At 32.6% G+C, this 22,892-nt stretch overlaps 1 protein-coding gene across 3 annotated transcripts; it reads right to left on the bottom strand.

The window, feature by feature from the left end:
* Positions 1 to 2,321: 2,321 nt before the first annotated feature.
* On the bottom strand, positions 2,322 to 13,156 carry LOC132031163 (protein STRUBBELIG-RECEPTOR FAMILY 3-like). 3 transcript variants are annotated; one of them, XM_059421029.1, is made up of 17 exons: positions 13,038 to 13,156; positions 12,080 to 12,259; positions 11,192 to 11,321; positions 11,039 to 11,110; positions 10,673 to 10,738; positions 10,520 to 10,591; positions 10,371 to 10,442; positions 10,207 to 10,278; positions 10,059 to 10,124; positions 9,895 to 9,960; positions 8,451 to 8,863; positions 7,735 to 8,123; positions 6,664 to 6,935; positions 5,803 to 5,941; positions 3,814 to 3,950; positions 3,572 to 3,728; positions 2,322 to 2,841 (listed from the first exon to the last, which is right to left on the bottom strand). In XM_059421029.1, the coding sequence occupies exons 2-17, from the start codon at positions 12,186 to 12,188 to the stop codon at positions 2,746 to 2,748; spliced, it is 2,328 nt and encodes a 775-aa protein (XP_059277012.1). In that variant the 5' UTR covers positions 12,189 to 12,259; positions 13,038 to 13,156; the 3' UTR covers positions 2,322 to 2,745. The 3 variants fall into 3 exon arrangements, with proteins under 3 accessions (XP_059277012.1, XP_059277011.1, XP_059277013.1); XM_059421028.1 differs by lacking the exon at positions 13,038 to 13,156 and adding an exon at positions 12,567 to 12,701; XM_059421030.1 differs by lacking the exon at positions 13,038 to 13,156 and adding an exon at positions 12,391 to 12,533.
* Positions 13,157 to 22,892: the final 9,736 nt, after the last annotated feature.

Raw genomic sequence — 22,892 nt, 5'->3', positions numbered from 1 at the left:
AAAAGCATGAAAGTATTTGTCTCGAAATTGGAATTTAGTTGATTCGGTTTTATTCTAAAAGGACTTGTAAATAAACATGAAGGATTGAGTCCTAATTTTCGTGTCAAAAAAGTTAAGATGAATTGACTTTGAAGTTTGTGATTTGTAGATTCTTACTATATATATGTGCATCCTTCTAACCATACAAAAACTGAGGGTAATCCCTCAACAAATATTAGGCAGGCGGAAAGGACCTTTTTGACTATAAATTGTATCTTATTGTTATCTAATTTACGCATACATGGTTGAGTGGTTGTAGGTGTCCATTTCCTTCAGTAATGAGTAGTAAATAATATCAAAATACGGTCGAATGATAAAGATTTCTCCTTCCTTAATTAGAGGACTCCAGCCACCTCTTTGATAAAAATTAAAAAGCATTACAATCTCTCAATCTTTTACCTTGCAAATTCAGACAGAGGCGAAGCCTAAATTTTAATTTTATGTGTTTTGAATTTTATTTAACGACAATTTCAAGTGTTAATAAATGGATTCCATATTTTAAATGTGTACATATATTAAAAAATTATTTAACACAAATACATCATTTGACGCAAAAGCTATTAGGTTCCACTAAACCCGTACATCGGCTAGCCGGTGCTACCTCTTGCCCCTGAATTCAAATTAGTCCGATCAATGAATTCCAATCACTGAATGAGTATGAAACAAAAGTGTAGTAAAAATTAAGAAAACTGGATGACTAATTGGGAGTGAAATTTTTGTCTTAGATCTCAACGAGATCTTGACTAGACTGCCATCACCAAATGTGAATCACAATCTCAATACGAATGCTATATTCTAGTTCTAGTGCATTGTGTATATTTTAATCTCTTTCAATTATCTTACACGTGCAAAATATTCTGTCACAATTAATCGGATATTTTTATTCATTTCTATGGTAATTTTTCTAAATATCTTTTAGAATATGAGCTGACTTGTGCCATATGCCTATTTTTATTACAATTGCTTGAATCTTATCGACTAAATCTGCAGGCACATGTGTTGTGCATCAGATATTACAATAAACTGTTGTAAAATAATGCTTTTTCTCTCTTTTTCTGATCATTTGATCAAAGTAACTACGATATATTTATTGTTGCACCTTACAAACTCAAGCTACTCTTGAAGCATTTATAAAACATGATTACATGAAAGATTGAGTCCTAAATTTCGTGTCAAAAAGTTAAAGATCGGTTGACTTTGAAGTTTGTGGTTCTTAGGTTAATAGGTTCTTGCTATATATATCTGCATCTGGCTACCCTACATATATACTGATTCTTCAACAAAAATTAGGCAGACGGAAAGGACCTTTTTGCCTCTATTGAATTGTATCTTATATAATTTACATGTACATGGTTGAGTGGTTGTAGATTTGTATTTCCTTAAGTAATCAGTAATAGCACACAATTAGTCGTAGAATGGTAAAGGTTCTTCCTTCCTTAATTAAAGGATTCGACAAAAGCACTATAATCTTTTGGACTTTCTACCGTGCAAATTCAGATAAAGGCGAAGCTGGGATTTTAATTTTGTGTGTTATGAATAACATGATTAATCTAGTATTGCTCAATGAAACCTTAGCCTAGTAGATTGATTCCTTGAGACTCACCATTTAAAAAAGTAGTACTGTCACGTTCATTCTTGCTACTCATTCGATCTAGATATGTCACTAATCTATGGTGATGAATGATAAGATATGCCACTTGATTTTCCAATGTCTTATCTTCTACTTTACAAGAATGTCATTCTATAATTGATAGTCCTTTTTTTCAAAGCGCTATGTCCACCTTACCACAGCTAAAAGGGTCTAAAGCAATGAGATCAATTGCTGATCCAAGAAGATAGAAAAGAGACAAAGGTTGATCTCTTAATCATGGGCATCAATCTTTATTTAAATATTTAGAACATAGAATAGAAGCAGTAAAAAAGAGTAGGTTTTCACGCATGAAAAATCGGTCAAACAGATATTGCTTGTCTATTGTTTGGAGATCGCAAACTATTTTCATGATATGAGAAAAACACTGTGTACTAAAGTATTAATTACGGATACTACATAAACAAGCCCTCACCAAGCATGTATGCCTTTCAACTTTAAGAACCTCAATTTGTATAAAGTTGAACATGTACACACAAATGCTGACGTGGCACACAAATGTTGGAGGTGTCTAGATGATCATTTTGTAAGTTGGAGTGCTCAACTGACAAAATGGAGACAAGTTGAGGTGAAAGGCTGCACTAGCTGTCTTTGGTATATGTATCCAAACTTTGGATGTGCAACAACAAGAGCATCACAAAGAATGAAGATATCCTTGTACAACCAAATGAAGTTGTACATGTATAGAAAGTAATACTAGTATACAACTTTAGGAGACACCCCTATACTAATTAACAACAAATAATAATACATATTTGTCAAACAATGGAGACTAATGAATTATATGCATTGTTGGTCACATGTAGCCTAAATGAACACTAGAATGATGCAACTTGACAAGAATCAGATAACCAAGCTGTATTTACAGGTCATTAAGCTCCTGCATGTGTTGGTTTTGTCGTGAATTGTGCTTATTTGAGGTGCCTTTTGCTTCGGTTTGAAGTTGTGTCAAGAGGGAACTTAGCCTGCGAACCGCATTTCTTTTCAGAGTATCTCGGCTCCTTCAATAAATACAATAATCTTCAGATCTTTCTTAGTTTCTCACCGTCTAATTCAAATCATTCACCATCAGATCTTTTGTGAGATTCTTTTCTTATCATTTGTATGAGGTCCTGAACAACTTCTGACATAGGTGGCCTGAATTCTGGCTCATGCTGCACAAGAGTTCAAAAGTCGAGTGAAATATGAAGGCCCTCTATTCAACAACTAAATCCTAGAAATATCCTAAAGTAACTGTCGACGAGTGATTGTAAGTCTGCACTATAGTAATAAAAAGTTGTAAGGAAGTAAATACAATTATTATATCTTAGTCCCAAACAAGTCGTAAAGATGTAAGTACTACTACAAATTGAAAAGAATTTAATCTATCAAAATCAACTACTCAAATATAGGTATCATTTCGGACATGCTCACCTAGACACCAGTCACATTGGCAGCCGTGTGCGATGAAAAACATGCCAGGCAAAACTTAAAAGAAAAGGCATGTTTTTGCAAAATTAAATGAAGAAAAGAGAGTAGTTTTGCGATGGGTCAGTGTCAGGAGGAAGAAGAAGAGAGAGAGAGAGAGAACAAAAAAGTAAATGGCATGAGTTGTGTGATAGACTCGTAGGTGATGAGAGGAGGAAATGATGAAAGAAATCTGGATCCCGCAATGGAAACTTGTCAATTAATGAGACCCTCACACAAATATCCATACTTGCGTCTCCCCCAATGTAATGGATTGGCTGATACTTTTAACTGGCAGAACAGAGGAATTTATGTTCAAACCTTTCAACCTATTGAGATGAAAGACAGCTAAGACTATTCGGTCCGCTCAGCGATTAGACAACACACATTTCTAAATATTTATATTTATGTGACATAAAAGACCAAAGAATAACTCACCTGAACACATCGGGAAATTATGTCAGCAAAGTGTGATAGTGATTTAATGGGGTATTTTCCACTGAGAGAAGGATCAACCATCCTTGTCAAGAGATCAATATCGTGTAGCTGAGGAATTGCCCATCTGACCAAGAACTGCTCTCCTCGACTCCTTGTCCTGAATATGATATGCAGGCGTGTTAAACTGAGAAAAAAAGGCAAAAACTACATTAAGCTCAATAGGATGCAGAAGGGCAATTTACCGGTCATATGACATTCTGCCTGTTAATAGTTCCAGCATCACCACGCCAAAACTGTAAACATCACTTTGGGAAGTGTAAATTCCTGACTCAAATTCTGGTGCACCGTAGCCATATGTCGTGAGAAGTTGTCCGGACAACTGAAAAATCAGTATAATGTCAACTTGATAGAACTTTTAACATACCTTAAACTTAATGTAAAAGTACTCGAACCCATAAGATTAAGCAAAGACTGCTTTCTCTGGTAAGGGTAAAGAACCAACCATTTTCCTAAAAATAACTTTATTCATTTACAGGAATTCATTCTTACTGCTCCTTGGTGGGCACCGAGGGGATTGGTGGTGGAATGGAGAAGTCCAAGGGAAGGTGGAAGCAAAGAAGCAGGCATATGTGAAGTTGGTAGATAGCAAGGATGATGAACAGGGAAAAGTATAAGATGGCGAGAAAGGAAAGTTGGCGGTCTCGGTGGCAAAAACGGCAGCCTTTGAACGCCTATATGCAGAACTAGAGGACAAAAATGGGGATAATAAGTTGTTTAGGCCTGCCAAGGAGAGAGAGAGAGAGAGAGAGAGGAAGGCACGCGATTTGGATCAAGTGAAGTACATCAAGGACGAGAATGGAAAAGTATTGATTCAGAAGCCCACATTCATTTTTCTTTCATAAACTCTTGAACGAGGAAGGGGACGGAGAGACATTGTGTTGGGGAGATTTGAAGCACTTTGATAGGCGTCGCGACTTTGGATAAGGTTAAGGGAGTTGTTCGTAGGATGCGCAGGGAAGAGCGACCGACGACGAGATTCCGGGGGAATTTTTCTTTTCTGTTACAGGCTTGGAGTGGCTAAGCCGGGTTGTTTAATGTCAAATTGTACAAGAACAAGGGCAACATTCAAAGCCGCAACAACTATGCAGGTATCAAATCGTTAAGTAATCCGAGGAAACATTTCAATTTTTTCATACTCCACAAACATTAGGGTCCAAGTTACTTGACTCACAGCATGACAGATGATACTAAGATGGAGCCAAACCACAATCTGAAACATGTACAGCCAATTGGTCTATTATACGGAGATGGGGATATCGACGATGATGTTTCACATCGTATTGGTGCAAGGTGGATGAAATGGATCACCAAAACTTAAAGGCAAGTTCTACAAAGTGGTGGTTAGAGACTTGGCAGACTCGAGAACTCTCACGTTCGGAAGATGAAAGTCGCGGAAATGAATCCGACAGACGTGGGAGGCATAGAGTGAAGATAGGTTGGAATGAAGATATGGCATCGGTGGAGGACAAGATGCTCGAAAAGCGAGACCAGATGGTTTGGGCATGTGAAGAGGAGAACGGATGCTCAGGTGCGGAGGGTGAGAGATATGGAGGGAGGGCTCACAGACTTTTACCGAGGACATGACCTTAGATAGGAGGTTGTGGAGGACTGATTAGGATTATAGGTTGCTTATCCTTTCACCCTAGTATGAAGTTTTGCTCATTCGTTTATTGCCATTTGAGAATGATTGATTATCTTATTTATCTATGGTAGCTAATGCTCCTTTTTCTTTCCAATTCTATCATGACTTTCTCGCTTTTGTTATTCCTCGTTTTCATATTGTTTTGATATGCTTGTTCCTATCTGACTTTTTGTCTTGTCTTGTTTTCTCTCTTGAGCCGAGGGTCTTTCGGAAACAGCCGCCCTACCTTTCAAGGCGGGGGTTAGGTCTGCGTGCACTCTACCCTCCCCAGACCCCACATTGTGAGATTATACTGGGCATGTTGTTGTTGTTGTTGTATTCTTACTGCTCCTTATTCCAACATCTTGCCGAAAGCACTTTTGACCATCACTACTATTCCTTTTTTAAAATATATATTCAGCTCATTTTTCCACGCCTATCGTACACTAGGAATTTATTTTTCTTTCCACCTACAGCGCATAGAGAAAATTAATAATCCGAGGAAACATTTCAATTTTTTCTACTCCATAACATTAGGGTCACAAGTTACCTGACTCACAGCACCAGATGATATTAGTGGAGCCAAACCACAATCTGAAACATGTACAGCCAACTCATCATCAAGCAGAAGATTGGCAGACTTGAAGTTTCTGTGAATAATAGGTGGCTCACAGACTTCATGGAGGTACCTGCATACCATGAAACAAGAATGATTAATTTAAATATGCTCTAGCAGTCTAGCTCACTTTTTCATGAAAACCTAAAACTGAGAATCAGACCGCTTAGCAATGCTACCTAATTAATTTAATTTTCTTCGTATTTGCTTGGACAGGCAGAAAGTAAAGAAAGGAGTATTAATGAAGCAAAACACAGCTACATCAGACATTTTATATATACTCCCTCCTTCCCAATTTATATGGCACGCGTTCCTTTTTAGTCTATCCCAAAAAGAATGTCACCTTTCTATAATTCGAAATAACTTAACTTTAAAATTCCCCTTTTACCCTTAATGAAATGATTTATAGCCACACAAATGTCTAATGTTTATTTTAGACCACATATTTCAAAAGTCATTCCTTTCTTAAACTTTGTGCCAAGTTAAACGGTGCCACATAAATTGGGACGAGGGAGTAGTTAAGACCATTCCAGATCATTCTTTATGGCGTTCTATCATGCAATATACACAGCACAAGAAAGTTCAGGACTAAAATGAGCTTGTTATTTAATTTGTCACTATACCAGAGACAATTTATTGTTCATTTTTTAAGTACACTGGTTTATCATCTAGTATGCACAGAAACACTTATTATAGGTCAGTCCCAAAACACTCACACACACGAATGCACGTGCGCGCGCGCGCACACCTACATATATGTGCATAAATAAATGTATGTAATGTTATTTGACTCACTCCAAAGCTCTTGCAGCTCCAAGAGCCATCCTGATGCGAGTATTCCACGAAAGTTGTGTCTTGAATTCATCGTCAGAATGCAGTGCATCTTGTAGTGTCCCGTTACTGCAATACTCATAGACCAGAAGCCTTTGACTATGCTCTGCACAATAGCCCATCAGCTCAACAACATTAGCATGACGGATTCTGTCAATATTGTTTACTAGGTCAAGAAACTCATCATCCTTTTGGTGATCGCAAACTCTTTTGTCCAGCTTTTTGACAGCAAGCAACTGCAGAACCATCCAAAAGGAGAAGGAAGAGCAGTAAGATTTGCATGCCAGAGAAATGCATATACATCCCAAATAATTTATATAGATGAAACAACATGCACATGCATAGACTATGATAGTTAAAATCATGACCTTAAAATCATGACCGGTAGAAAAGGATGCAGCAGTATCTGACCGATCCTCTTATAAAGACACAGGCAAAAGTTAGGGTAGAAAACATACTCACTGGAAAAATAGTAATATCATATAGCTAGAAGGCTGATTTTCATTTTAACAATTTAAAAATACATTTCTTAGACAAGATTTCGTCAATCATGTTGGTTACTGGGAAAAAATACCAGTTAAAGATTAATTTGGAACAACAAGGAAAATGAAAGAACTAGAAGACATCTATTTCGTCCTTAAGCAGGTGTCAACTAGCTAAAGTATTCAAGAAACATTATGTCAGATACAATAGGTCGAATTCCTTTTAAAAGATTTGCTAAGGGGTGCTCTAGTTAAGGATATATATGAAGGTGAGTTTCCATAAAGAAACCCTCTTTTGCATATAATTATACTTGTATCACACCATTCATAAATTTAAGCAATCTAACAATTTACATAGACTACAGATTAAGAGCAATTCTGATGCTACTTGTTGATAAATTTAGCATTCAAGCATAACAAACATGGAAGGAGGAAAAAAGTAAGAAGAACGAAAAAGCTGCAAGTTTAGACGCTAGACTATCTAGTGGGAGTAGGAAACCACAGTCAATAAATTGGTGCATCATAATAAATTCATGTTGATTGAAAGTTATACCTTTCCATTCGGAAGCTCTACCCTGTATACACTACCCAGCATTCCTGATCCCAACAGATTATCTTGAGAAAAGCTATTGGTGTATTGCTGAAGTGATGCAATTGTGTAAGATTTCACAGAAGTTGGTGGAAGTGGCCTGGTTGGAGGGTTAATTGAGGTATCTTTCACAGGTACAATTGGATTGACAATAACTCTCTCTTGTGGAGGAATCGGCGGAGGAGGTGGTGGTGGCATCAAATCACTATCCAATCTGCTAAGGTTTATCTCACGATTATCCTTTTTCGGCACTGAACTCATGGTTTGCACATTTACCTCCTGCTCATTTTGTGGCTTCGGAATGAGAGCCGGTCTTCTTGGTTGTTTTTCTTTTTGCGTCACAACTAGGGGAGCTGTTCAACACAAAAGAAACCCACATATCACTAAAAGAGTAGAACGTTAAACTTGAGATTCACAAACTTTAACGTTCTAAATGCTGCAGAACAGACTTCCGGATGATTGTTACTTCAAATGCAAACATCAATCTACCCTCCCCAGACCCCACTTGTGGGATTACACTAGGTAAGTTGTTGTTTGTTGTTGTTGTAAACATCAATCCACATCAAATGGAACCTAAAGTAAAGTGCAGTATCTTTTTTTAAGTAACTAAGGGAGTTGGATTAAGAAAGCAGGGACGAAAGATATCATAAATAGCATAGAGATTAAGTATTTTGTAGCACCTTTCTCTATGTTTTGGCCAGGTTGGGTTAATGACCCACTATCTCGAGGATTCTCTCTGGCACCCATATAAGGAGTTATTTCATGGTGTTTGGGGGTTCTTTGAGTCTCATGCCATCTCCTGAGGCACCTTGGCAGAAAGAGCAGAATTGCTAAAACCAATATTATAAATGTCAAAACTGATGCAATTGATATCCAGACCACCCTTTTAACAGATAAAGACTTTTTGCTTGCTCTTGAACTTGACTCTGCAGATATTGATGGTCCATTATTAGCATGTTTTCCAGGTTTGCTTTGAGAAGGTGGCGTCTGTGCCGAAGTTGGAGACCCAGAAACGGGAGGTGCTGGAAGGGGTGTTGATGATGTGGGTGGAGGTAAAGGAGCAATACTACTGTTGAAAAGATTTCCATCTTTTCTGCACCAAAAACAAAAGCAGCAAGAAAGACAACATAAGCTATCACTGATCATAATCGACAAAGCATCTATCAGATGGTAACATAATGATCCAACGACTGATACATCCATTTGCATATACCAAATGTGTGCACCAACTTTGTAATTTAGTTCAGCTGAATAAATAAGACTGCCCCACTTCCATGTAATTTGTTTCCAGCCTAAAGTTAAGGGCTCGGTGTATGATTAAGGGGGGTGACCCAACTTGAGCTGAGTTCTAGCCACTATGGAACATGAACTTAAATTACAATCAAGTTTAGCCCGTGTGTTAGCTTGCTAAACTAAAGAATAATCCAATTCTGTCTATTTTTACTTTTACAGGTTATGAATATCAAAACTTAGCTGTCGCATGTTTTTATATGCATATCCTATTCCGCTTTGTGTGTATCTGTATGTATATCTGTTGTCTGTTTATTGTACCCATATGAATTGCTTACTTCCAAGTTTTGAGAGACTGAACGTACATGTACTCATGATTTTAAATGGCATGCTTATCGGGATTGTTAATTTTTTTGTCAGGTCAATTTCTTATTTTGTTTATCCTTGAGTTTACACATTAAGCTGTCATTTGTGCCAAGGGCAATTATGGGATTCATGTCCATGTCCAGACATTAAGCCTATATTTCTGTCAGTTTGTACAAAATGCTCTTGCAGGATACAAGCACACCCATTTTATTAAATTTGATTTCACCAACTTGTAAACAAGTTTCCGCAAAGGAGGAGCAGTATCAAGTAACATTGAACTTGAAAGATATTTGTTTCTGCTGTTTCAACATACATGTCTTCTATGATAATATATCTTTCTAGTGGGATATGTTACATGTCAAACAATATTTCCAACAAAACGACAAGGGGTACATGGATGTTATAGGTGGCCAAGATTACATTGTAACAAACAAGATGTTAACTCGACAAACGAAAATGAAAGCACAAAACGAGTATATGAAAGAAGGAAATGAATGTACTATGAAAGAAGGAAATGAATGTACTTACTTGAAATTGGGAATAGTGAACAACTTCGGAGGTATAAGCCCAGAAAACAAGTTGTTTTCCACATTCCTAGAAAGGACACAGGGAGGGCGGAGAGAAGTTAGTAAGATATCATCATTCTAAAGAACTGAAAATAATATTTGAGTTAAAGTATTTTGGAAGCGTACAAATCTGCAAGAGGAAGATTTTGTAAAACATCAAGAGTTCCAGAAAGCTGATTATTCTGCAAATGTCTGGAAAATCAAGATGTTAGCTTTCTCATATTTACCAAAGTTACAAACCAAGTGTATAATAGGTTGAAATTGAATTACTCACAGAGTAGTCAAGGAAGGCAAATTTCCTACCGATGGTGGCAACGATCCACTTAAATTGTTATTCGACAAGTCACTGTTAAAAGATAAACAGCCAAACCAGTTATGCAGATGAAAACAAAAACTAGTCAATGGAAGGATAGAAATGATTTTGTTTTGCTATCATACAGATTGACCAAAGTGGTAAGGCCTTGAAAGGAATTAGGAATTTCTCCACTCAAATGGTTGCCATTCAGAGACCTGACACACAGAGAAACAACTGAGCAGATTCTTTATGAAGTAAAGAAATTTTAATATACACTAAAAGAGAAACTTACATAGCTGAAAGTTGACCCAGGGAAGATAAAGAATTAGGGATACTTCCAGTGAACGCGTTAGCTGAAAGAAAACTGTCCAAAGTAAAGAATATCAACTGTTTTGCTCAATAAGTAAAGCTAGTTACATCAACGTGTTCAAATGGTTGAACTTACATATTCTGCAAGGCAAGTGGCAGATTGGTCGGAATGCTTCCACCAATATGGTTGCCGCTCAGATCTCTGCCACAAGAGACAGCCACAATTACTATTCACATTTCATTAAATGGAAACATTTGATAATACGAAAACACATGCATATAAAACAAGCAATTTTTAAGGGCTTATTTCATTTCTGGTCAGTCGGCCAAAATTAATTACAGGCTAGCCAAAATACACAAAACTTATACACTGATTATGTATATTTATACTTAATACACAAAACCTATACATTTGCTAGCTCTTTGTAAATTAGATCACCGAATGGCATTGTACTGTTATTTTGTCAATTTTTTTAACCTAGGAGATATGAGAGAAGCTTACATTGTTTTGAGAGAAGTAAATGAGGCTACGTTATTCCCAAGTTCACCTCCCAAGTTAGCAGCATTGAGTCGACTGCAAAAGACATGATAAAGTAGGATTAGCATTTCAGTTCCAAATATCTATGAAATGTTGCAGTAAATGGAAAGTCCTTACATTGTCACTATGTTTGTATTTTCGCATACGATCCCTTGCCAAAGTTCACCACATGGGTCTCCACCAACAGCACTCCAGCCCGGAAGGAATGGCGATCCCAAAGCAACATATAAGTTATTAATTGCAGCAACTTGACCAACACAAAAGGAAAATTTCAGTAAAGAAATTCCAAGAAAATTTTAGAACAACGCAAATGAAGGCACAAACTGTATACACTAAACTGCAGGACAAACTTTACAAGAAACCAGAAGACTACCTACTAGTTCAAATATAGGGACAATAAGAACCAGCAGTCACTTTTAGTTCAAATTAACTACTAGCTTAAATTAATTACATAGTCTCACATAATCAGGCATTGCACAAAACATGAAATTGGAATTCCCCATGAGCATTTTAAATGGAAATCACTAAGGGCCCGTTTGGACATGAATTTGTTTTCCTTTTTTTCCAAAAATATTTTCAAAACATTATTCCATCATACATTAGAATGATTTTTCGGTTAGTTTTTGAAGATAAGAGTTTTGAAAAAAAGGTTTTTTTCAAGTGAAATTTTTTTCCGTTCACAAAATTTCAACTTTTTCTTGAAGTGAAATGCACGTCGAAACACAACTTTGATTTCCAAATACTATTTTTCAACTCAACTTCAAATACTACTTTTTTTTTTTTTTCAAATATCACTCAATCCATGTCCAAACACAACTCAATTTTCAAATACAACTTTTTTCAACTCAACTTCAAATACCACGTTTTCTCAAATATCACTCAATTCATGTCCAAACACAACTTCAATTTTCAAATACTATTTTTTAACTCAACTTCAAGTACTACTACTTTTTTTCAAATATCACTCAATTCATGTCGAAACGCCTACTAAGACTTGTTCCTTACCATCTCCAGGGTTGGTGGCTTCATATGAAAGTTGTACAGCAAAAACTAAAAGAATCCACACTAAAATCTCCAAATTCAAACAGCATACAACAAATCTTTTCCCATCCATTGGCCCAAAAATACAATCTTTTTCTTTCTTTGGAAACAACTCTGTATAGCCAATACATAAAACTTCCCAATCTGCAAAAACCAATTAAAAGAAACCACAATGTCAGTGTTACAAATGCAAGACACACAACAGCAGCACACTTAAAATAGAAAGCCAAATTCTTGGATAAAGAAATTAACTTTTGAGAGGAAGAAAAACCCACCAAAGACTAAGTGAACTATGAGCAAATGATAAAAAAAGCAGAGGCTTTTTCACTGAATTAAGCAAAAGAAAAGAGAATTAAAGACAAGAAAATGAAGTTTAACATGAAAGTAAGCAGTATTAAGGACCAGATTGAACTGACACTAGTTGTTAATCTAGGGGGCAAAAAGACATTACCTTTGTAATTGGTGGAAAAAAAGAAATTAACTTTTGAAAGTTTTGGAAAGCAAAGTGTACACACAAAAACAAAACAAAAAAACAACCCCACCAAAGACTAAGAGCTTGTTTGGTAAGATGGATAAGGAATAAATAATTTTAAAATTAAATTTGAGATAGTTTATTTCACGTTTACTTGAGAAAAAATCACGGTATAACTCCAAAGATTATGATGTTATTTTATTCGTGAGAGGATGGAATAACTAATTCCGGATAACTAATCTTGTTCCTAACCAAACGACCCCTAAGTGAACTATGAGGAAATGATGAAAAAAGCAGAGGCATTTCCATTTTCCACTGAATTAAGCAAAAGCAAAGAGGATTAAAGACAAGAAAATGAAGTTTACATGAAAGTAAACAGTGATTAAGAACCCAATTACACTGAGATTAGTTGTAATCTACTAGTGTAGGGAAAAAAAAAAAAGACATTACCTTTGCAATTGGTGGAAAAAGAAAAGAGTAAAAAAAGTTATGTTTGGAAAGTTGCAGAGACACTGAAATTATTCTTTCTTCTTTCCATCAAGAAATGAAAGGATCAAATGATACTATTGAGTGACTGGAAGTCATGTATATCTGATTTTGAGTCACTTAACGAGGTATACTTTAATACCCCGCGCGACAGTAGCGCGTGGCCATTCTCCCTTCTCATTTTCCAGATTTTGTAACTAAAATATTCAATTTTTAAACACGGGTTTTATTAAAACAAAAAAGTTTCAGTTTTTTAATAAAAGCCATTTTTTTTTCAGATTTGTTTTAAAAAAAATCAATTTTCTAGATTGTTTTTTTAAAATTGTCACGTAGACACCACTTAGAATAAGTTAAATGTCACGCGGCATCCATGACACCTAATTCCAATGACTAGGATTGTTTATATGAGAATATGTTAGAAATGAGGGGTATTTTTGAAACTTGGCTAACAGTAGGGGTATATTTGGCCCCAACTTATAACGGGAGGATATATTTGACTATTTTGGTTAACGCAGGGCAAAATTAGCCAACAAACTAAACTAGAGAGTATATTTGACCCTTTTCCCTTATTATTATTATTATACAGTAGATTAAATACATGAAAATCCTCTGATCTACTATTTCCATGATTCTCTTTTACACGCTCTTAAGAAATATTAATTAGAAGGAGCTTTTGATTATATTCGTATTTATGTCTTAAGGTATAATCTCTCTTAATTAAATATTTACTCTATTTAGGTGTTATTTCCATTAATTTAGATGTTTGAATTTTTCCATTAATTTAGATGTTTGAATTTTTCCATTAATTTAGATGTTTGAATTTTTCCATTAATTTAGATGTTTGTATTCTTCAAGAACAATTATTAATAGGGATAAAATGGAAAAAAACGATAAATAATTTAAGACAATTATGTTTTAAAATAACGAAAGATAATTTGAGATGGATAAAGTAGTGATTAACGGGAAATTTAGGAAGGGCGTGACTGAGATGATTCGGGAATGTGAAGAGGAGGTGTGAGAATGCGCCATTTAGGAGGTATGAGAGATTGGCGGTTGTAAGAGTTAGGAGATGTAGATGTAGGCTGAAGAAGAACTAGGAGGGGGTGATTAGACGACATGACACAACTTGGACATGATCTCAGATAGGAAGATTTGTAGGTCGAGAATTATAGATGTTTAGTAGGTAGTTGAGTTTTGTCGCGCTATGTGTCAGAAAGGTAGGGGGCTAGTCTTTCCATTTCCTCTTCTCTTTTTCTTAGTAGTATTATTTTGGTATCGCGTAGATCATTATCCTTATGTGTATTACTATGTGTGGCTTTATTTATTTATTTATTTATTTTGTATCTTGATATTTTACTGTCTTATTTCTCTTGCAATCCTACATTGATTATATTTCTTTTGATCCGATGATCTATCAGAAATAGCCTCTCTACCTCATAAAGGCAGAGATAACCCTACTTGTGAAATTACACCGCCTATGTTGTTGTTGTCTTGATTTTTCAAACTATAGGTAAAAGGATATATATTTTTAGTATAATGGACTATGGATGAGGCAATTAGAAGAACGTGAAATTTGGTTCTTTATTGTGATGAAAAGTACTCACTCATGAAATTTATGATTTATTTTTAGAACTTGTAATTTATCTAACTTTTACTTATGGGGTGTATTTACCTATTGAAGAGTTTTTCTATTATTTTTCTTAAAATAGATTTATTTTACTTGTCACTTTTAGCATTTCAAGATAAGATAATTTATTTTTTTCGTTTTACTCATAGTATTAATTACTCACTTCAAATAATTTTTTAAATCCGATAAAAATATGCACAAATTAATATGTATACATTAGTAAATTATATACTTTATTTATTATTTTTTAAATAATAAAAAAAGTCTAAAATGGATAAATAAAAGTGAACGGAGAGAGTATATGATTAAAATCCGAGTTACCAGACAATTATCAGTAAATTATAGCCGCCATTGTTGGGAACTGGGATGGAGGCAAAAAGATATGGAGTAATTTGAAGTGGAAATAGGCTTAGAGCTCATCATATGAATTTCTGCGCGCGCAACTCTCTCTTTTAGTAATATTTCTTGTTCAGACAAACGTCTAACTTTCATGGTATATTCTACTCCATCCGTTCACTTTTAGTTATTCATTATAAATTTTACACATCTCTTAAAAAATAATTAAAATGTTTTATTTATCATGATATTCATATTAATTGATATATTTTTTTAAATTTGAAAGATAATTTAAAATAAGTAATTAATACTATAAGTAAAAAAAAAAAATTTATCTTTTTCTAATATGCTAAAGGTGATAAATAAAAATGAAAATCTATTTTTAAAATACTAAACAAATAAAAGTAAACAGAAGGAGTAGTTGGAAATCTTGGTCCTTATTTATTGTACACCACTCTTATCATTAATGGACAATTGTGTTTGCCAATCGGAAGTGGCACATACTTCGTCAATTCACTGTTACTTGTTAATAATGAAATTTATATTCTTCTTACAAAACTAGACGGCCCTATGCCGTCGTCTTTAGCACAATAATGCCCAACATTATAGTGCATCTCTATGTGTATGTAGTTGTGTTTAGATAGTGATATATATATATATATATATATATATATATATATATATATATATATTATGTTCAAAACACGATTAATATAACATTGTAGTTTGTGCTTCGTATCTAAAACTTTATTATATTAATGTTTGCTACGAATATAAAATCGGTAAATTTATTAATATTTTTTAAAAGAGAAGACTTGTTTAAAAAGAAACTATTTTCCTCTCTTTGAGATAAAACAATGTACAATATTTAAGCATCGATTGATACTTTCAATTTTAATTCGATTAATTTAAAGGTGTAAAATACTTATTATTTTTTTATCAAATTTTGATTTGGATAATTCTAATTCAAATTATTAAATTAATTTTACATGTTTAAAACGAAACAAAGTAGAAATTGATTTTCTATTTAAACGAAGAAATACTTTATTTTTAATTTTTGGTAAATATTCTCGGTTTGGCTCATTACTTGTCATGTTGTCTTTTGCATGATTTTTTAAGAAAACGTCGATTAGAATTATAATTTGACATTTACCTTATTCATTATTTGATCTCCATTTGATATATTTTTTTTACGACATTAATCTCTTTTCACATTTATTAGAGTAAGAATAAAAATAAAAAAGTAATTAAATTCTATCTTATTTTAAAATATAAATATTTTAAGTATATTTATTTTAGTAAACATAACAAATAAATGACATGGCGGAATAAAAAAAAAAAAAAAAAAAAATTGTATGGTTTGACTACTTAACCTTTTGAAGAAAAACGATTTCATTTCCTCCCCACTAATGGATTGATACGCACGTGGCAATGAATCCATCATTATTGACTTAACGAGATACTTTGGAAATTATATGAATATTGTTTGACTTTTTTAATATGGGGTGCACTTTTTTTTTTTTGACATTATTAATTTGCACTATTTTTATGCATATATATATATATATATATATATATATATTACTCTTATATATAAGCGTAGGTTAAAATCCATGCTTCGTCGTCCAAAAAAAAAAGTGTGGTCCCCATATTAACACCAACCAGTATTAAAAAAAAAAAAAACATTATAGTTTGTGCTCCGTATCTAAAAATTTATTATATTAGTGTTTCCTACGAATACAAAGTCTGCACTTTTTTTTTTTAACATTGTATTTTTAATATAGGGTTCACTTTTTTTTTATATTGCTTGATTTTGTTAATAGGGGATCCACTTTTTTTTCCCATGAGTTCGGAGATGGTGAGTTCCACTTTTTTTTCTTCCTTTTTTTATTTTTTTTTTGTATTGCTCGGTGTTATTTAGTATGGGGCCCACACCTTTTTTTTTTTTAAAGGACAACAGACGACGAAGCATGGGTCTAAACCCATGCTTTATATAGTTTCTTCTCTTTTTTTATATTTTTATTTTTTATATTGCTTGGTGTTGTTTAGTATGGGGGCCCACTTTTGGACATTATTAGTTTTACTATTTTTTATATATATATATATATATATATATATATATATATATATATATATATATATATATATATATTCAAAACACGATTAATATAACATTGTAGTTGTCTTTCCGTATCTAAAACTTTATTATATCGGTGTTTGCTACGAATACAAAGTTTACACTTTTTTTTTTTTTACATTGTTTATTTTTTTAATATGGGATTCACTTTTTTTTTTTTTATATTGCTTCCACTTTTTTTTTTTACGTGAGTTTGGAGATGAGTGAGTTCCATTTTTTTTTTTTTTACACTTTTTTTTACATTGTTTGTTTTTTAATATGGGATTCACTTTTTTTTTTCCGTGAGTTTGGAGATGGTGAGTTCCACTTTTTTTACTTCTTTTTTTTTTTTTTAATATTGGTTGGTGTTTTTTTTTTTTAATATTGGTTGGTGTTAATATGGGGACCACACCTTTTTTTTTTTTTTTTTTTTTGCTTAACGGACGACGAAGCATGGGTTTTAACCCATGCTTCTATATAGTAGTAATACATAAATAAATGCATATTTAATATAGTATTATTGATGTATATTCAATGAACTTGAAAAATAATTTAAGAATGAATAGTTAATGGTGAGAGTAAAATAGAATTGTTTTACTTTATCTCTTGATATGTTAAAGTAGACAAATAAAAGTGTTTATTTTTTATATGATAAATAAAAATGTATAGAGGGAGTAAACGATCAGATAAATCAATAAACATTGAATAGCAAACCTAGTGTAGCTCTTAATGAATCTTCAACTACTTTTTACTTTTTTAGTAAAATATAAATATAGGTATGGATAAATATTTATAGTCATGCCTATAATAAAGGGTCTACATATTCTCTTTGGAGGCATCTTGAAAATTTCATAACATATTGAAAGATTCACGGGGAGATGAAGACAGTGTAAGCTGTTTGGTTATAAGAAATATTAGTTCTAATTATTTAGAAGCCAAAATTTAAAAAGTTTTTCTTACACTTTGGGAACTAGATTGTTTATTTGACCATCATACACTGTTCACATGTAATTCGTAATGCATAATTTTGTCAATTTCTTTCAATTTTTAAACTACTAATGTAACTTAAAAGTATTTCGAATTTTTCCTTTCTTTTATCCCCTAGCTACTCCCTCCATTTTAAGTGTTTTTAAAAGTTTTAGCATGTCCACTAAAATTTATTAAGTACAAGATATGATTTATCAAGTTATTTTTATTTATTTATTAGTGGGAAGTATTACTATTAAAAATGAGACTATTAGTAAGTTTTTTACCCTTTTAATAGCAAGAATAAACGGAAAAGGTAACTGATTTTATTTGGATTTTCTTTTAAAGTATTTTTTTGAATTAGAAAAACTTAAAATGAGCTGAAGGGGACATGTGTGGGTCACTCACACGTTACACATTATAAGTTGGTCCAGATTCTTTTTTTCTTGTTTCGGTGTTCCCATCCCATTATTTAAATAAGTTATGGGGTTTACATTTTTTTTTTTTTTTGGTTTATAACAAGTGTTTACTCTCACGAGCATTTTCTCAATTATTTTTGCTTAATTTTAATTAATTTCTAACAACTGACTGAACTCCAAAGTTAAATTTTAAGAGATAACATCAGCACTGGAAAATTCATTTTGTTATTTTCTACATTTTGGAGTTGGTGAAGGAAATTATTTACTTTGTGCATGACAGCAAAGTTTTGACCTTAATTTCTACCTTGACCGAAATTTCTGGAGACATATTTTTGCCCACATCTCTATGCTAAATTCATTTTAGTTTTATTTCTGTCTTTTTTTTTTTTTTTTTTTTTTTTTTTTTTTTGCTTTTTCCCTTTTTTGTCCCTATGGGTAGGTAGCAACTAGGGAAGAGGCAGAGAAAGACAAAGTTGATATGAGCAATATCTGATTTATTATTTTTTTTTGCTAAGATTTTCTGATTACATGATGACTCAAGAGTTTTGTTTTATCCTTTGTTTTTTTCATTTTTACTCGCCCCTCGTAGTTCATGTGAAAATATTCTCGTTGATTTGTATTGCGTATCTTTATTTGGTTGTTTATTTCATTATTAAATTTCACCTAGTTGAGTTTCCAATCATCAAGAATATGTTCATGAATGATGCACTGCAAGAAAAGCTAAATTGGTTCTTGAGTTGTGATTATCTAAGGTCCGTTTGGACATGGTTTGAAATCATGTTTGGACATACAATTTGGATATTTTAAGTTGTATTTTCTCTTGTAGACATAAAAACACAAATGTGAAAACTATCAAAACATTCTCAATTCTCATACAATCTTACCAAATGAGCAAATCATAGTTTATAACAAAATTAGAACACTACTAGAAGGCTTTTCTAAAAAATGCAACATCAATTAATCAAACTTTACTTCAATAAAATCGAAAATTTAACATGAATAGTAATGTAACTACTATTTAATATAATCTTCGCACATATATTAAAGGTTGGTAGACATAAATAAAGGTTGGTGGAAGTTAATGAGATTGGTATATGATTGATGGGGGTAATTGTTAAAAATATTTACCAACTTATGGCTCTTTTTTTACAAAATATTAACTTATGGGTTAAATTTTGTATTTAAAAAGTTGAAACCATGGTTTCAAATCCCAAACCACTTTTTGGATGATTTGGGTTCAAACCGTGGTTTCAATTGTGAAAATTGATGACAAACGGCTTATTTAAAATAGCTAGTTTGAAAATTGATGGCCAAACGCCTACTAAATAGAAGTACAATGAAGAAATTGAACAGCTAGCGGTGAAACGAATTTCAATCAGCTTAATATATATCGTACATCAAAATATATTTTACTATCATTAAAACTCGGCTATACATTGATGATCGATATTTTTACCCCTAGAATGCCGCTAATTCTTGCAAGTTGGAGATCTTACATATTTAGTTTACATTTTAGTATGTTCAAGATGGAAGAAGCATTGAAGATCCTCTTTTTTCAACTTTGATATGTAGAGGTATTGGTGTAGTCCTCTCTATACTCTTTGTCTCTTTGCATATATTATTCTATTTTTCAATAGATCTTAATTTTGAAAAGAAAATAATCAGGTGTGACATGAATGAATTGCTTAAGGTAATAACAAATGAAAGAGATTGGTGTATGGAAAGCAATTGCTTTTGTGGGGAATGCTTTTCAATAGCATATTCTACCACTTTAAGCCTGTTTTTCCTACAATTTTCTAACAATACGTCCATAGTTGATAAAAGAGGAAGTATCCAATGTTTATCTTTCTTTCATTATTTACTTTTTAATCTTTTTTAACCATATGATATTCAAAATCCATTCGAGTCTGATTAACGAACTTACTTTATCTTTTACTAGAAATAAGGAAACACATAGATGTCTCTTTCTCTCTATCTCTCTCTCTTTTTTTTTTTTTTTTTGTAATAGATTTCAATTCAATGTGAAAAATAAAAGAAAAACGAGAAAAGATACTTTCCTGCAGTAAAAACTTATATTAAGGACACAAGTAAAGAGAAGCATTATGAATTTATGACTTCGTAATTTTGGAAAATTTGTAGCTTAATGATTTCAATACAACTTGTACCATTTAAATATAATTTACGACGTAAATATGCAGTTTTATTTGTATTCTAGTGTAAACCCGAATTCAATATTCTATTTTAGTGGGAGCCGGATTGGGATTGGGTTGAAAAAAATGCAACTTTTTTGTTAAAGCTGGTTATTTTTGGGTGCACGCTTTGTGATGGACAGAAAGAGAATTTTTGGGTATAATAAACAATATAAAGATAATATTGACAAAGACTAATTAAGGTCTTTCTTTCTAACAAAACGGCCCGCACCTGTCCCTTTTCACGGAATCTACTACAGTATTTTTTTACACTTTTTAAATTTTCATTTTCTACTTACTAAAGAATATGATGAGATAAATAAAGTATATTTTTATTTCAAAAATTTCAGATTTGAACTTTGTGAATGAAAAAATTCTTTTTTAAAAAAAAAAAATCCCCTTAAATGAACCGTATACAACGTGAATTTAAATTAATAAAGTTAGTAAGTTTCATATGTATAAGGTGGTTCAACAAAAAAACCTTCTCTTCCCATTTAATCTTCCATTTAACTATCCTTTATTTTCACAAAAGTATAACAAAGGATAAATATAACCCTTTCTCAAGAGAACTATCCTTTATTTTAGATCCTAGATTCAACCTTTTAGGGGAAAAAAAAAAAAAAACACTATTCAGCTGTTAAGAACATAACCAAGATTCTTTCTATGCTCTTGATTTACACTTGATATACCATTAATCTATTAAATGTTATACTAAAGTTATTCATGATGGTTTTAGTACGATGTTTATATCTAACTGTTCACTTTGATATAGTCGTATCGTATATGTTAGCCAATAATATAACATGCTTTTAATATAATCACTTGTAGTGAATATTCATTCTTTGGATGTTTGATTTGTTGTATAGAAATATATATACACGTTATATAATTTGTAAAATAAAATATTTGTTTATAATTATACCCTTGGAATTTTGAGAGAAATATATTTTAATTCACTTATTTCGTCTCTAATATAGATTGAGAAGAGGAAGATTCTAGCGATGAGCACTTGAGCAGCATCAACATCTTCATTTTTGCTTTTCGGAGGGTAAATTTGTCATTGTATTAATACTAGCAATTTTCAGCTTGAAAAGATCAGTAGTATATGTAGATCTAAGATAATAACACATGGAATTAATTAAAGATTACAAAAATGCATTAAAATCTCTGAGTGTTTGTTGAACCATGCCGCAATGTTGGGAGCAAATGCATGAATACAGCTTGTTGCACTAATAGAATGCAATACAAGTCATTGTTTTTGCATTTTTATTTTCCTACTTGCGTTCGGTATCCATATTGAGGTTGGTTCGACGTATTCTAACTTGTGCCATATGAGCCTATTAAAGGGTAAGCTAGCAATCCCTAGCAATCCCTAAGACCTACTCCCTACCAAATTTTCTGATTAAGTGTGGAATTTTATCCATCTCGCTACAAATTTTGGTGGTCATTATTTTTGTTCTTAACCAGTAATATTAGTGTGTAATTGTCAACGAATATAGTGGAATGGATGAATCTCTCCATCTTTAATCGAGACTTAAAGTTGATCAAGCACTTGGATAGAAAATTCTGATTGGGAGCATCATCCTTTCAAGTGTATAATATAATGTTGCTTAAATGTATACCTTCATAATTCATGTTGTTTTATTTGAATTCGTCTTGATTATTATTAGTAAATTAAAAATAATTAAATTTATCTCTGAACAGTCTGAACTATAAAAAACGATATCCTTGACCTGTTCGTCAATGGTGATAGTCAATCACGTCCTCGTGGTTTAGCAATCAGTCTCACATTTTGCCCAACACAAGATGACAAAGAAAAGACCCTATTCCTTAGTTTCTCTGATTTACTGCAATTATGTGGGCCATTTGTAGAATTAAAAATTCAATATAAAGTCTTTTGGCCATACTATTTTGGCCACAATGATCCAAATGGTATAAATTTATATGACTATTTAGGTCAAATTTAATAATTTATATTTACTTAATATCATTTCTATCTTTTCTTTTTAAATTTTATCTTAATTTAAAATTGTACAATAGAGATTGTGGTGATTTTTACATAAATATTTAGATCAAATTATTGCATAGCTGTAGTTTGCAATCAATATCACATTTTACCCAACGTAACACAGAATGACAAAGAAATGACTCTATTACCAAGTTTCT

The sequence above is a fragment of the Lycium ferocissimum genome, chromosome 9 (assembly GCF_029784015.1).
Source record: "Lycium ferocissimum isolate CSIRO_LF1 chromosome 9, AGI_CSIRO_Lferr_CH_V1, whole genome shotgun sequence".
NCBI lineage: Eukaryota > Viridiplantae > Streptophyta > Magnoliopsida > Solanales > Solanaceae > Lycium > Lycium ferocissimum.
Note: the sequence above shows the minus strand (reverse complement) of the source record. Positions and strands in the feature narration are given on the sequence as shown.

Bases quoted from the DNA above. Each gene is read 5' to 3' on its own strand.
- LOC132031163 (XM_059421029.1), bottom strand. From the start codon at position 12,188: ATGGATGGGAAAAGATTTGTTGTATGCTGTTTGAATTTGGAGATTTTA. The intron at 10,279-10,370 runs GTATGATAGCAA...ATCTTTTAACAG, and splicing joins CTTACCACTTTGGTCAATCT to TGACTTGTCGAATAACAATT. The intron at 3,951-5,802 runs GTAACTTGTGAC...CTGATTTTTCAG, and splicing joins CATCTGGTGCTGTGAGTCAG to TTGTCCGGACAACTTCTCAC.